At 35.8% G+C, this 13399-nt stretch overlaps 1 protein-coding gene across 7 annotated transcripts in view; it reads left to right on the top strand.

The window, feature by feature from the left end:
* The first annotated feature begins 1091 nt into the window (after positions 1 to 1091).
* Positions 1092 to 13399, top strand: part of LOC101739787 (bestrophin-4) — a 28402-nt gene continuing 16094 nt past the window's right edge. For 3 of the 7 annotated variants that reach the window (XM_062671806.1, XM_004927793.3, XM_038014877.2), the window contains exon 1: positions 1092 to 1492. In XM_062671806.1, the coding sequence (XP_062527790.1) occupies positions 1422 to 1492 (71 nt within the window). In that variant the 5' untranslated portion in view covers positions 1092 to 1421. The remainder of the gene's footprint in view (positions 1493 to 13399) is intronic. The other 4 variants (XM_062671807.1, XM_062671805.1, XM_062671804.1 and 1 more) reach the window with 3 other exon arrangements.

Here is a 13399-nt window from a genome sequence, read left to right as displayed (position 1 = left end):
CGAAGCACGGCTCTTGCTAGGGCCAATGTTAGCAACACACTCGGTTTGAGCACCGTGAGCTCACCTACACGTCAAGGAGAAGCTGATATAGCCTTCTTCCTTCTTATGCTGATAGCCTCTCAAGCCTCCAAAATTTGTTTTACATAATTATGTAGTTAAATAAATGGAATGTTTGTATTTTTATGTAGAACATTCGAAGGAGTAGTGAATTATTGTCATTTCCACGGGAATGTGATCCCTTCATCGTTCGTATTAGTTGTAGTACTGTTTGATTCTGCGAAGCTCCGCTTTTGCTAGGGTAGAGGTGAGCAAATTACTGCAAACCTACAATTCTTATAAAATAAGTGTATTATGGATGGCCAGATGTGTATTTTTGTAGGTAGCGGCTTGGCTCTGTCCTTGGCATTGCTGAAGTCCATGGGCGTCGGCGACCACTCACCATCAAGTGCGCCGTATGGCCGTTTGCCTACAAGGGCAATAAAAAAAAAGACTTGCAGATAGGTACAGTACGCAAAACAAAAAACTAAGCAGAGATATATCATCTCAACATAGTCTATTCTTATTGTAGTCTTTGGCACTTTTGGCTAATATTATTTTTGTTGTTATTAAAGTAGGCAACTAGCATTTAATCTGTGATTGCAGTCGCTCGTAATTCATGCAGACTTTTTGGCGGGAACACCAGGTGTGAAGTTGTGTGATTTGTTTTATTTTGTCTATTTAGTGTTTCTTCGGGCTTAAATGTATAATAACGGTGGTTTATTAAACGTTTAGTATCTGTGAAAGTGCACAAATGTAGGAAAATAAAACAAAGCCACTGGACGTAACTTCTCGGGATCCTCTAAAAAGTCTACTGAAAAAGTCTACGTAAAAAACCACAACTTTACTGAAATTATATTTCATCCCATATCATCTCATCTCATTTCATTTCATTTCATTTCATGCCATGTTTCATATTAATCAACTTCATTTCATTTCATAATAATATCATATTTCATAAAAAATAAATATAATATAAAGATTAGGCTGTATGGTATGATACTTTTGCCTTTCCATTTGAAAAAATAAAACTACTACTACTACAGCTGTTAGTAAATATTAAGTGTTTAATCTATGGTTAGTAATCTATGCGCACTTCCTGCGGTCATTCGCGAATGTTGCGTTGCTTTGTGATTATTTAACGTACATCTTGTGTATAAATAAATTTATAAACTTTCGGAAATTGGTCTGTGTTAATGTTGTGTTAAACATTTAAATTCGGAAAGGATTTTAATTGAAATGTGTATTTATTTAGTGAATATAACGTTATAGAGACTACAGTAACATGTTCTACATTATAATTATTAAATTGTATTCTCGGAAAGTGTAAGGTTTCGCTAATCACTTTTAAATTCCTAATTAATGTAAAATAAAATCATAAAAAAATGACTGTGACTTACACCGGTGAAGTAGCAACTTGCCGAGGTTTTGGGACTTTTTTAAAAGTTTTATACAGGTAAAAAAACAATAAGTTATTCTGGTTTTAAATGAATATTTAACTGGCTTAATGTTTTATAGCATTCAAAAAGAGATCTTATAAAAAGTTCACATTCACGCTATGTAAAAGATTACACTGCGGATAACACAGTTTGTCCGATTTCGAATATAAACTGCTCTCTAAACTCTAAAACAAAAGACAAAAGTTGGATTTTCAGTTTTTTTGTAGCTACTAGAAGTGCGGTTGAGAATAAGTAGTATAGTAATTACCTAAATAAGTTTACACAGTAATTGCCTAGTAGATTTTCAAAATAATTATGTAATTGTTGTATAATTTTAATAGAAATAATCGATGGATTTAAAAAAAATATGCTATTCATGCTTGTCGTATTTTGTGTCATATTTTTATTTTTGCAAATGCCCTAGGTTGGTAAATGAGCTCATGGCCCACCTGGTGTGAAGTGGTTAATAGAGCCCATAGACTTCACACGACGTGAATGCCGCCATTGACCATGAGACATATTATGGTTAAAGTCTAAATTGTATTATTTAACAGTTGCCCCACCCTATAGCTAAAATGCATGATTGCTTCGTGGTAGATATAGGTAACATGGTAATTATTAACCTGTGGCGTGACGACAATATGATCTACCACCAATAAGACACGCATTTTTTAAAAATTGTATCGTCCTATTTTTTCCGTCGTATTTATTTTATTGCACGGAAATCTCGAAATAATTACAAGAGTTCATTTGAGTTATTATGGATAGGGGATAAGGGAGGACACATTAATATTATTCATAAATTACGCAACCACCACTCCAATAATCGTCGAAGTTTGCCCTCCATATTACGTGGTGAATGGGTGACTTTGAAATGTTTCATAGTTCTTACCAAGCTTAACATTTACGGCTCTTTCAACTGCATATCAGTGTACCAACACCAATACTGACAGACTTTATTTGTTGGAGGACGACAGAGAAAAAAAAAGGGTGCGTGTACCTACTGATGTACGCGCGTAAGAAGTTATACTTTATTTTTATTAAATTTATTTCTTTTTTATTTATTTTAATTATAATCAATTTGAAAAAAAATCGATTAAACAACATCCTCAAACACGCATATTGGACATCCCTTTTCTTGACATCGTATAAATTCGGTAATTCTCGGTACGGTTCGGAAAGTTCACCTGCGGCTATATTCAGACTCGCCAAGTTACGTCGGTCGTATTGTAATAAGCGATTTAGTGGGCAACTTCATTCTGTTAATTTTGTGTCACGGTGCGCGCGCATCGTAAAATTTCACTCTCATCAATTTTTCATAATGCGCCTAAAGAAGTATAACTTCAATATAACTTTAGAGTTATACCAGTAAAACTAAAGTACACCCGCCGCTCACCATGGTTTATGGTAAATTAAATCTGTGTCATACCATACATGTCTCCAAACTGACTTAATTTACGAGCGTTATAGAAAAAGACAACACAAATCTTCGTCCTAAAGAACACACTTCCTCGTCGGCCAAACCAAATGGATAATCTTTTTGGCTTTAGAATATTTAACAAGTTATAGAAGAGAAAGAGAGCAATTGTGTTATAAATTGTCTTATGTAGATTAAATTATAGCTAACTCATCGACTTGCCTCAAGGGTCCTTCTTCAGCGGTTGGGTCGAGGTGGTTTCGGACTTACCCGAACTAAAAGCAGGCTAGCTCGGCATAAAGTAACGATCACTCATAGATCAAAGGGTCGTATTGTGTATATATTATATGTTTCCCCTAATCTACCATAGGGAGGGTCGAAAACACATTTTCCTTTTCAAATCGCAATATTATAAACCGAAGAATAACCTAAAGTCACTACTTATTAACTTCTCAGTCTTCTCTTGATTTTAACTGTGTTAACTTAACATAATCTGAAGAATTCTGAATAGATCGAAACAGTCGAAGGTCGAAAAATAATAATAAAAAAAACAATTCTTGCCAATCGAGCTCTCTCAATATTTGCTGAGCGGCTTAATATACATACGTGTGCTCTGGAGTTATCGTGATGAAAATACCCACACTTTCTCTTGATCAGTTCTGGCCATTTTTACTCTGTTTCTTGCTCGCGTCGGCCCTTTACACTAGAGATCCTAATCAATTGGCTTTACCCGACGGTAAAAGCTCATAATCAGCAATACCTTTCGAATCGTACCCAAGCACCACCTCATTGCGAGTTAATTCTTAAAGTTCTTGTACTCCTAATTACGTACCCGTAGAGTGCTAGAGAAATAGCAAATGAGTACACGATTCGTTAGATTTCTTTCAACAAGTTCGTGTTGCGCTTTTTCGTACATTTTTTTTTCAAACGTGTCAAACTCTGGCTATGAAGCTTTGGCTATTATTATTGCTCCCCTTTAAATATAAAAAATAGCATTTAATCCATGTGATCTTTAAAAAACGAGCTTTATTTTTGTCTAAAATAATTTTGTAAGTACTGTAACGTTTGTAATACTCTTATTCGTAAAATCGATCCTCACCATTATTGCTCCATGATAACGCAAGACCTCACACAGCACGTGAAACCGTATTAACTCTACAGGAACTGCAATTAGAAACCATTCGTCACCCTCCGTATCCGCCAGACCTTGGTCCAACAGACTACCATTTTTTTCGTGTTCTGGTCAATTTTCTACGTGCTAAAAAGTTTTCTTCCCAGAAGGCAGTACAAAATGCTTTCACACAGTTTGTAGAATCTAGATTATCAGAGTTCTATCGCAAATGCATAAATTACCTTCCTATTAGATTGTAGCAATGTATAGATAATAATGGTAGATATTTAGATTAAATAAATATGTTAAAAAAAAAAAAAAAAATCGGCAGTTTCATACTTTAACCTCTAATAATATGTAATATAGTAGGTATTGCGTAGAATAAAGCTCCGATAGCAGGACTTTATACCAAATTTTTGCGATACCCAGCTACGGGCAGACGTTTATTTTTGACCGTGTGTTTCATAGTAACCAAGTATAAGACTATGGTTCAGTAAATGCCCATAGAAATCCCAATTACAACGCTAATTGCAATTGTGAAGTTGGATATTCGAAATATTCAGTATAACGTAAAGCCCTCTTAAAGGCACATTTCACGAGTATAGAAGAGTGATTCGTCATTCGTCATTCATCATCTATAAAATACAAACTTAAGCATATATAAAACACACTTAACATTTTCAAATTAAAAAACCTAAAAGTTTTCTTTAAATCCTCCTTGAAGCTACCGGAAAACTAAATGTTTTTATAGATTCTGTAATACGATTTAGAAATGTAACGGTTTCGAGAAAAAACGATGTGTAGTAAACTTGAATAAGCATAACAGAAAAAAACCGCTTTTTTTTCCTACTTATGCTGATGTCCTTGAGAGGCTATTTCAGCTTCACCCTAACGTTTGTAGGTGAGCTCACGGGGCTCAAACCGGAGAGTTGCTAACACTGACCTTAGCAAGAGCAGTGCTTCGCAGAATCTACCACCAGATCGGAAACGCGACCCACTGAGAAGATCCGGCGAGAAACTCAGTGGGCTGTGTCTATGGGTTAGTTCGCTCGTCAAGCCCTTCGTCGCAAGCGACGGGTTCGGCGAGCACGGTGCTTGAGGTACCTAAAAAGTACCGTTAATGGCTCGGGAGGATCCGTAATGACATGTTTAGGGCGAAGTCGACTGTTTGCCATTCAGTCCACTGGATCGGGTATGTAATTACCAGCGACCACGACAAGAGGGTTTTCATGTCGTGCCGCCTACTCAAAGTGAAAATTTCAATATAAAAACGGATTATTTTAATTTTTAGTTTGGTCTAATATTATAGCTTGCTTTTTAAAGTACTGCAACTATATTTTTATATTATTTAAGGCTGCTTCTTGAAGATATTCGCTATCGTTTAAACAGGCCACAAACGTCACGATATTATATGGAAATTCCCTGCAGTATTAATACGTTGTCTGTCTGCTGTGTCAATAATATTACACAATTCTTTCAAGATAAACAATGAATCTGCAAGTGCGTAGTAAACTTAATGAAGAGAGATATTTATTTGTAAAATAATTCGTAGAACGAAGAAATTGAAGCACCTCCATGGCTTATGACACTCGATTTATTCTTAAAACGAGATTAAATTCTTCGGTAGGCTTTTTTTCCTAAAAATTACCTGTCTAAGTTAAATAAATTAATGGACGACTTCTACGATGAAAGCGAAACGTCGTGTAACAAAAAGAATATGTACCTACAATATTTGTGTAATTATTAGGTCTTTATGTGAGCCTCCAAAAATTCTGCGCGTTTTGGTGTCAAGCATATGATTAAACTTTAGTAATTCAAGAAGTACTGATAAATGTACATCAAACACAAATCATAATTTTGTATTTTTCGTTAAAGTCGGTAAAAAATATACAAAAGGATGTTTTTCAAAGTAAAAAATAGGTTTAAATTAAAAAACGCGCCATAAAAGTGAATTGATTAATGCTTTTAAAAATAAACAGCTAGCTATTAGCAGTAAAAAGTTACCAATAATACCATTCATTCCTTAGATAAAATATGTGTACATATAGCCTTCCAAATGCATACGAAGTTTTCGAAAGAAAAATCATCAGTTTATTTTATTCAAATAGTGATTGATGCGCACCATTCACACAAAACTTTTAAATAGTTTGCATGAATATATGCACAAAAAAAAACTAGGAATATATAATTATTTCCACTGGGTATTTTCAAAGACAAGATAGAAACTATATATGTAGAAACGCTCATGGCTCAATATTATAGATGCCAGGCTATGACTAGAAGTATATGTATCAATACATTGTATCTAAGGGTTCTGAAAATTACTGCAGTCTTGGTGTAAGGCTGTTTGCTCCGCGGAAAAAAAACAAAAAACTTATCTAGTTGCGATATTTAGTTTGTACATTGTATACTGTTACGCGGTCATGATTGTTCAGATCAGATCAGATCAGAAAGGCACCCTAAGAAATTTGGTGAGCCAGGGAAACGAAATACACAGCTAATTTAAAGTTAACTCGTGGGCTTGTGAGGATAAGACACAAATTTTAAGGTATTAATCAGTTTTTATCAATATTTGTAGGTCGAGCAGCAGTTGAATTGTTTGAAGTGACTAATGCTCATTACACGTTTGTTTTTTGTCACATTTTGACGCAAGATTTGTCTCATCATGAGTCAAGTAGGTGTGAGCACTTGTACAATATTTACCCATATTTTTTCAGAATCCAGGAGGTTTTTCCGTATTTAGACTTTAACAACTCTGAAACCTTACAATATACAAACACATATTTGAGATGCATAACATTCAAAAAGCTATTGTAATTGTCGTGTATCGAAATAATAATTGACAAAAAATTTAATACTAAAGCTAAATAGGTAATAAACTTTTATAAATGGTTTTTTGTGACAAGATGAAGTAAAATCATTTTAATTACTGCGACTACTATTTCCAACCACCTTTCGCTGTAAAATATTTCGAAATACACGTTGAATAACAGTATTTAATTATTTTTTTTCTTTTTTCCTACCTAAGCTGATAGCCCTAGCGGCTATGTCAGCGTAACCCTAACTTTAGTAGGTGAGCTCACGGGGCTCAAACCTGGTGACGTTGCTAACACGAACCCTAGCAAGAGCCGTGCTTCGCAGAATCTACCACCGGATCGGAAACTCGACCCACTGAGAAGATCCGGCGAGAAACTCAGTGGGCTCAGTATTTAATATAAAATTATCTCTATAAAATCAGACATTTCTTTGATAGTAATTGCGCACTACTTGTCACGTGTTGATGTTGTTATTCCAGAAATGTTCCTGAAAGCTCCCAACATGTGGATAAATTGAAGTTTCAACTTAATCGGATAAGAGGTGGGTGCTTGAAACAATCAAACAAGCAAACAAAACCACAAACATCCATTTATCTTTACTGGTGGTAGGACCTCTTGTGAGTCCGCGCGGGTAGGTACCACCACCCTGCCTATTTCTGCCGTGAAGCAGTAGTGCGTTTCGGTTTGAAGGGTGGGGCAGCCGCTGTAACTATATTTGAGACCTTAGAACTTATATCTCAAGGTGGGTGGCGCATTTATGTTGTAGATGTCTATGGGCTCCAGTAACCACTTAACACCAGGTGGGCTGTGAGCTCGTCCACACATCTAAGCAATAAAATAAAAATAAAAAAAATTATGTATAATAAATACCCGGTATTTGTGCTTCTTTCTTCAGTAATTTTAAGATACTTAAAAATTGGTCTAAATTGCACTACCCCATCTTCTCGTGTGTGTAAAAGGCGAGATGCATCAAATAATGGACCGTAGCATTCTCTTAGTATAGTTAGTACCTGGGCTTTGCACCTGGGTGCTGCGATTGCTGACCAGTATTTATTAGTGGTAGAGGGCGTATTGAGCTTATAATCAAACTTAATGATATTTCTATCATGAGTAACCATGCATTCCGGTTTGAAGGGTAGGTCAGCTATTACAAAATACGAGTCTTTGACCTCATTTCTTAAGGTAGGAATTAGGAATTCGCGGCGTTGCTGTGTATGCAGTCCTCGGTAACGTTTTTATACCAGGTGAGCTGTGAAGCTCATTCACCAATCTACTCTTTAAAAAATATGTTAATCTTTTTTATTAATTTAATATTGACAAAAGCTTCATTTTATGTTACATATGATTTGAAATATAAAGGTTAATATTATAATATTACTAGCTGACCCGGCAAACGGTGTCTTGCCATATATAAGATTTCTAGAGAATTTCTAAAATACTAACTTATTGGAAGTGTATAAGGATGTGGAATATGAGTGAAAAAGGCCTGGAGCGCTGGGAACGATGAGGGAATTTTGTTTAAAAATAACAAAACACCAAACATTAATTGTTTTAATTTATTAAAAGTAATAATTATATATACATAATGAATTCATTACATAATATTAATCTCTTAATGCTGCAGCGTGAACAATATTTTTTGTTAGCCCGCTTAAATTGAATTGGCACATATGTGGGTATAATAGGTATTCTTGGTATCAATATATTTTCACCTCGAAACTTGCCATTTAAAATGGTGCCTTCGATAACTTTTTTCATTATTTTTTTAATGACTAATCGCGTACCGTTGCATAGCCGTGGCGGGTTCAAATTACGAAGCAAAATAATTGGAGATCCAACCTTCAATTGTAAGTTATGTGGTGGCATGCCTGGCAAATCCAGTGAGTTCAAAAACTCTGTTGGAAAATTTACAGCTTCAATGCCATCGCAAACTGTATCAATAGATCTATATGATACCAAGTTCCCTGGCAATAACTGTTGTATCTTCAGATTTAAAATGTCAACGTCCACATTTTTTGCAGCTAACATTGCTCTTTCTGCAAGCCTCTCGAGATTTATGTAATTCGTGTGTACATCGGGAAATATTTGTTCAATGAGAGCATCTTGCGAATCAATGATAGTGCAGAAATCATTCGCTAATTTTATGTATCCAGTTTCAGCTATAGTGACTTTTCCATCACCGATATCTAAGAGTTGTTTAGAGAATGTTTCAGCGGATGGATCTTGAAGCATTTGAACGCGCATATTTACTTTCAGCTGTACTATTTCAACATTACGCCACAATGTCGATGATTTTAAGCAGGCGTTGATTTCATCAGCGTATGTTGAACGTGGAATGACGGGAAGTGTTTGTCTGAAGTCACCTGAAAAGACTAACAGAGTGCCACCAAATAGTTTGTCGTTGTTTTTAATATCTTTCAATGTCCTGTTCAACGCCTCAAGCGAATGTTTGTGTGCCATGGTACATTCATATTTTCCACTCTAAACACCGCCATGTCACTGCCTTTATGGACATAATTGCAAATGTATTTGATGCTCTTCACAGAACTGCAAAACTCAACATTAATATGAGCATTGTATGTTTTGCTCAGCAGGGGCGAATATGGCACGACCCAACGATTGTCAATATCAATGTCTGTGTTGCTGATGTTTATAATAAATGATTGTCCGCCATTATCTGGATTCCTTCGACGATGGAAGGATGGAAGGACGACCTTGGATATCCGTCGACATTTGTGATTGTATCGTTAGTGAAATCTTCAGGGAAATTTTTTCGTAGATTTTCCATGTGACATGCAAGGCGATGAACTAAAAATGTTTAACTACTACGCTTGAAGCATAAACACTAATAATAGCCGAAAACTGTAGAGGTAACATCCCTACTCCGTGCTGTTTACTGGGTCAGAACTGACAACTGTAGACATCTGGCGGGGATAACTAATTAAATGACGATTGATCAGTTTTCGACCGGAGAGGAAAAATGATTAAATTACTAAAATGGCTATTAAAAAATAAGGGTTGATCGTAGAAGGGTGAAAATTGAGGATTGTATGTATTTTTGTATGTTGTATCATAAAAAAATAGAAATTAAAATTTTTGTCTAAAAATTAAAAAAAAAAATTTAGGGGTGGACTACCCCTAACATTTAGGGGGATGAAAAATAGATGTTGGCCGATTCTCATAGATACCGGATAAGCACAAAAAATTTCATCAAAATCGGTCAAGCCGTTTCGGAGGAGTATGGCAACGAAAACTGTGACACGAGAATTTTATATATTAGAAGATATAATGTTATAGGGGTTGGGTTATATTGTCAAACTAGCGGCCTGGTAGGCCCGCCGAATCGCGGAGACCGGCGTCGTTGGTCGTTGACCATCGCCTCGACGACCCGTTGGTCGGGCGTTCTCGGGGTGGCGCCGCGTGTCTGGTTGAAGTGTTGACCGCGGGAACTCCTCTACTCTGACCCCGGACGGAGATCGGACGTCGGGTGTAAGAGTGCAGGGGAGTCGTTTAGTGCGGTAGGCCCCTAAAATTCATTGGGCCTGCGGTCTGCTCCCAACACCTTGCAGATCCCACATACCTCGCGCGCCCCCCAGGCGCCCCGCGGGGACCTCGTAGGAGGTTGGGGCACGTCCGGAAAAAAAAAACGTCAAATAATGCTTTACATAGTATAAAATTAAACTGGGCCGTAGTTAACTTCTTGTTGCCCCTCGCTAGTCGAAATACAAGTGTCCAAGAAGTACGACGTATCAACGAATGTTCTGTTCACTCATTACCAGGCAAGGATCATTTATTATTTAACCCCTAAAGCAACAACTGCCGGCTTCCCCTTTTAAATCGCTTTATGAAGAGTTCATTGCCCTCCTACTATTGAAGTTATTCACTTCACACAATGGCTGTTCTATTTATGTAATGGCGATTAGTTTTGTATTTGCCTTGAACCGCTTATGTTAATATTCAAAAATTATATGCCTTTGCGAATCTGTTACTAGTGACTTTAATAATTATCAAAGGTGAAATGATGAAGACAAATTATTTGAATTTTTTTTTCTTCATTTTACGTAATTTAAACGATTATATTTAAAAATTTCCAGTTAAATTATTATTTGTATATGCAATTAATAATTAAATGAATACTAAAAAAGTAATCACATGTGTTAAATAATTCAAATAATAATAAAATCCAAACAAAAATTAAATAAATAAATAAATTTAGTGCCCCATATCAGTAGATGTAGTTAAAATTCAATAAAAGCCGAGCAAGTGCATGTCAGAGATCACTGAAGGGTTTCGTAGTCAGTATGGACTTTCAAAGAGTGTGGAGCAAAATATAACCCATACATATTGCAAATAATATTATTTATCTTACTCAAATCTATTTTCGGTGAGAGATAATATCTATTCCAACTAGACATGCGCCGCTGTTTCACTTGCGTTTAATATTTGTCATTCAGAAAAAATTAAACACGTTGCATTTTCCGGGATAAAGAATAGCTTATGTCAATCTCTGGTCTATAAGAAATTATAGTCCATTTGTACATTCCTCGGTATGATTAATCACGAATCAGCGAACACATTGCTGTATTTAATATGAGATATATGTACATATACCGGGAATAGCCCAGGTCATATCATATACCACGATAAATAGACTACCTAAGTGTGAAATGATATTGCAATCTGTTATGCCGTTTTTGTTGTGATTCAGTGACAGACATCGGCATTTATATCCATTAGTATAGATTTATTTCAGGAATTTCCACCGGACAAAGTTAGTTACACATTTTTACAATTCTAGAAGAACATAATGATGTTTCTTGTTTTAAATAGAAAAAATGCATAAATGTACATATATGTATATAATGAATTCGTTCATTGATAGGTATATTATGTCATCAATTCATCATACGATAAAAATTTGTTGGTTAGTGTAGTTAATATTAAAATGCGTAAACAGTACAATCCGAAGAAACAAATTGTCCATAAACAAGACTTGAGTAATTTTAGACTAAGTGTTAAAAGTAGCGTGTATTGACCCTTCTTACTTGTTATCATAACTATGTAAATCAAATTAAAATCAAAACACAGTACTTAAATGTCGTATCACTCGTATCAGGGACGGTCGTTTTATAGTTTACATTACTTTGCCGCTTTGCATTAAGGTCGATTGTAATTGAAAAACTAACATTAAAAAGCGCTAACTGCATTTTAATAGCGTTAGAGCATGCTTTGACACCACAAAGAACATCAAGCCTGTACACGATTACTTTTTTTCATTTATATCGATTTTTTAATTTGACGTTTTAAAAAAAAAACTTGTATAAGTTTTTGTAATACTGTCTTTTTTAAATGTAGATATAATTTTTCTTTATACATATTAGCAAAATCAATGGTAAATTTTATTTGCGTCTTAAAAAAACGATTGTTATAGTTATATAAAAAACGATTGGCAACATAAAACTAACTTAACCAATCGGAAGAGAAAAAAAACGTGTTAAATTTTATCGTGTCTTTTGTAATCTAATTGTGATTATGTTAGTAAACTAGTAAAATGTAGCTATTTATCTTCACTGGAAACGCTTTCTTATTTAACATAATTCTCGAATTTGACTTACCTAAGTACATGAAATATCTGTAAATAATTGAAACATTTCCATTCATGAGTCGTCCGCTCTTCAATTTGCATTTGAAATACTTACATATTTCATTGTTTACGCTAATTTTTCGTATGAAATAAATGAATTGCAAAGTAGGGCAATAAATGAATTTCGTGTTTATTGTGAACTGTTTGAGATGTCGAAATCATCAGAGTACTTACTCCCCATGGAACATACGGACGAACAACATGCGAACGGAATTACCGACAATCTGAACGACTTTTCTGTATTGAGCCAAATGGAAGTAGTTGGTATTTAGGAATCCCGGCCCAGAAGTGGGAGCAGTACTCCACGCGGGCCGGACTCGTGCTTTGTAAAGCAAAAGTCTTTGTGCAGGCGTGAAGTACCGCTTCGCTCTTTTGAGTATCCCAACATTTTTGGCGCAAACTTGGCTTTACTCTCCGAATGACTAATATTGGACGTCGAAACGTCGATCTCATGTATCCCAATACTCGTGGAAGATTGCATGGATACTCCTTGGAATTGGAAATTTAGTTAGCAGGAAAGTGTATTTCACGTTTCAATCTCTCAAACGTCTTCAGCGTTTCTTGCCCTTTGAAGCTAAAGTCACCCTGGCCCAATCCCTTATGCTTCCTCTCCTTGACTATGCGGATGTCTGTTTCCTGGACGCCGCGGAGGAGCTATGGGACAAACTGGAAAGGTTACAAAATCTATGCATACGGTTTATTTTTGGTTTACGCAAATATGATCATGTCTCGCAGTACAGATCACAACTTAACTGGTTGCCTATCCGACGTCGCCTTGATGTACATGTTTTATGCATGTTGTTCAACATAATCCCGCTGTTTCCCAGTAGCTCCGTGAGCGCTTCGAGTACCAGATTCCCCGTGGTGTACCCTGCCGCACTAGTAGATCCCTTCTCCTTAGTTTTCCCCCTCACTCTAGCCGCTACGGCGGTTCGT

This window comes from Bombyx mori, chromosome 13 (genome assembly GCF_030269925.1).
Source record: "Bombyx mori chromosome 13, ASM3026992v2".
NCBI classification, from domain to species: domain Eukaryota; kingdom Metazoa; phylum Arthropoda; class Insecta; order Lepidoptera; family Bombycidae; genus Bombyx; species Bombyx mori.
Note: the sequence above shows the minus strand (reverse complement) of the source record. Positions and strands in the feature narration are given on the sequence as shown.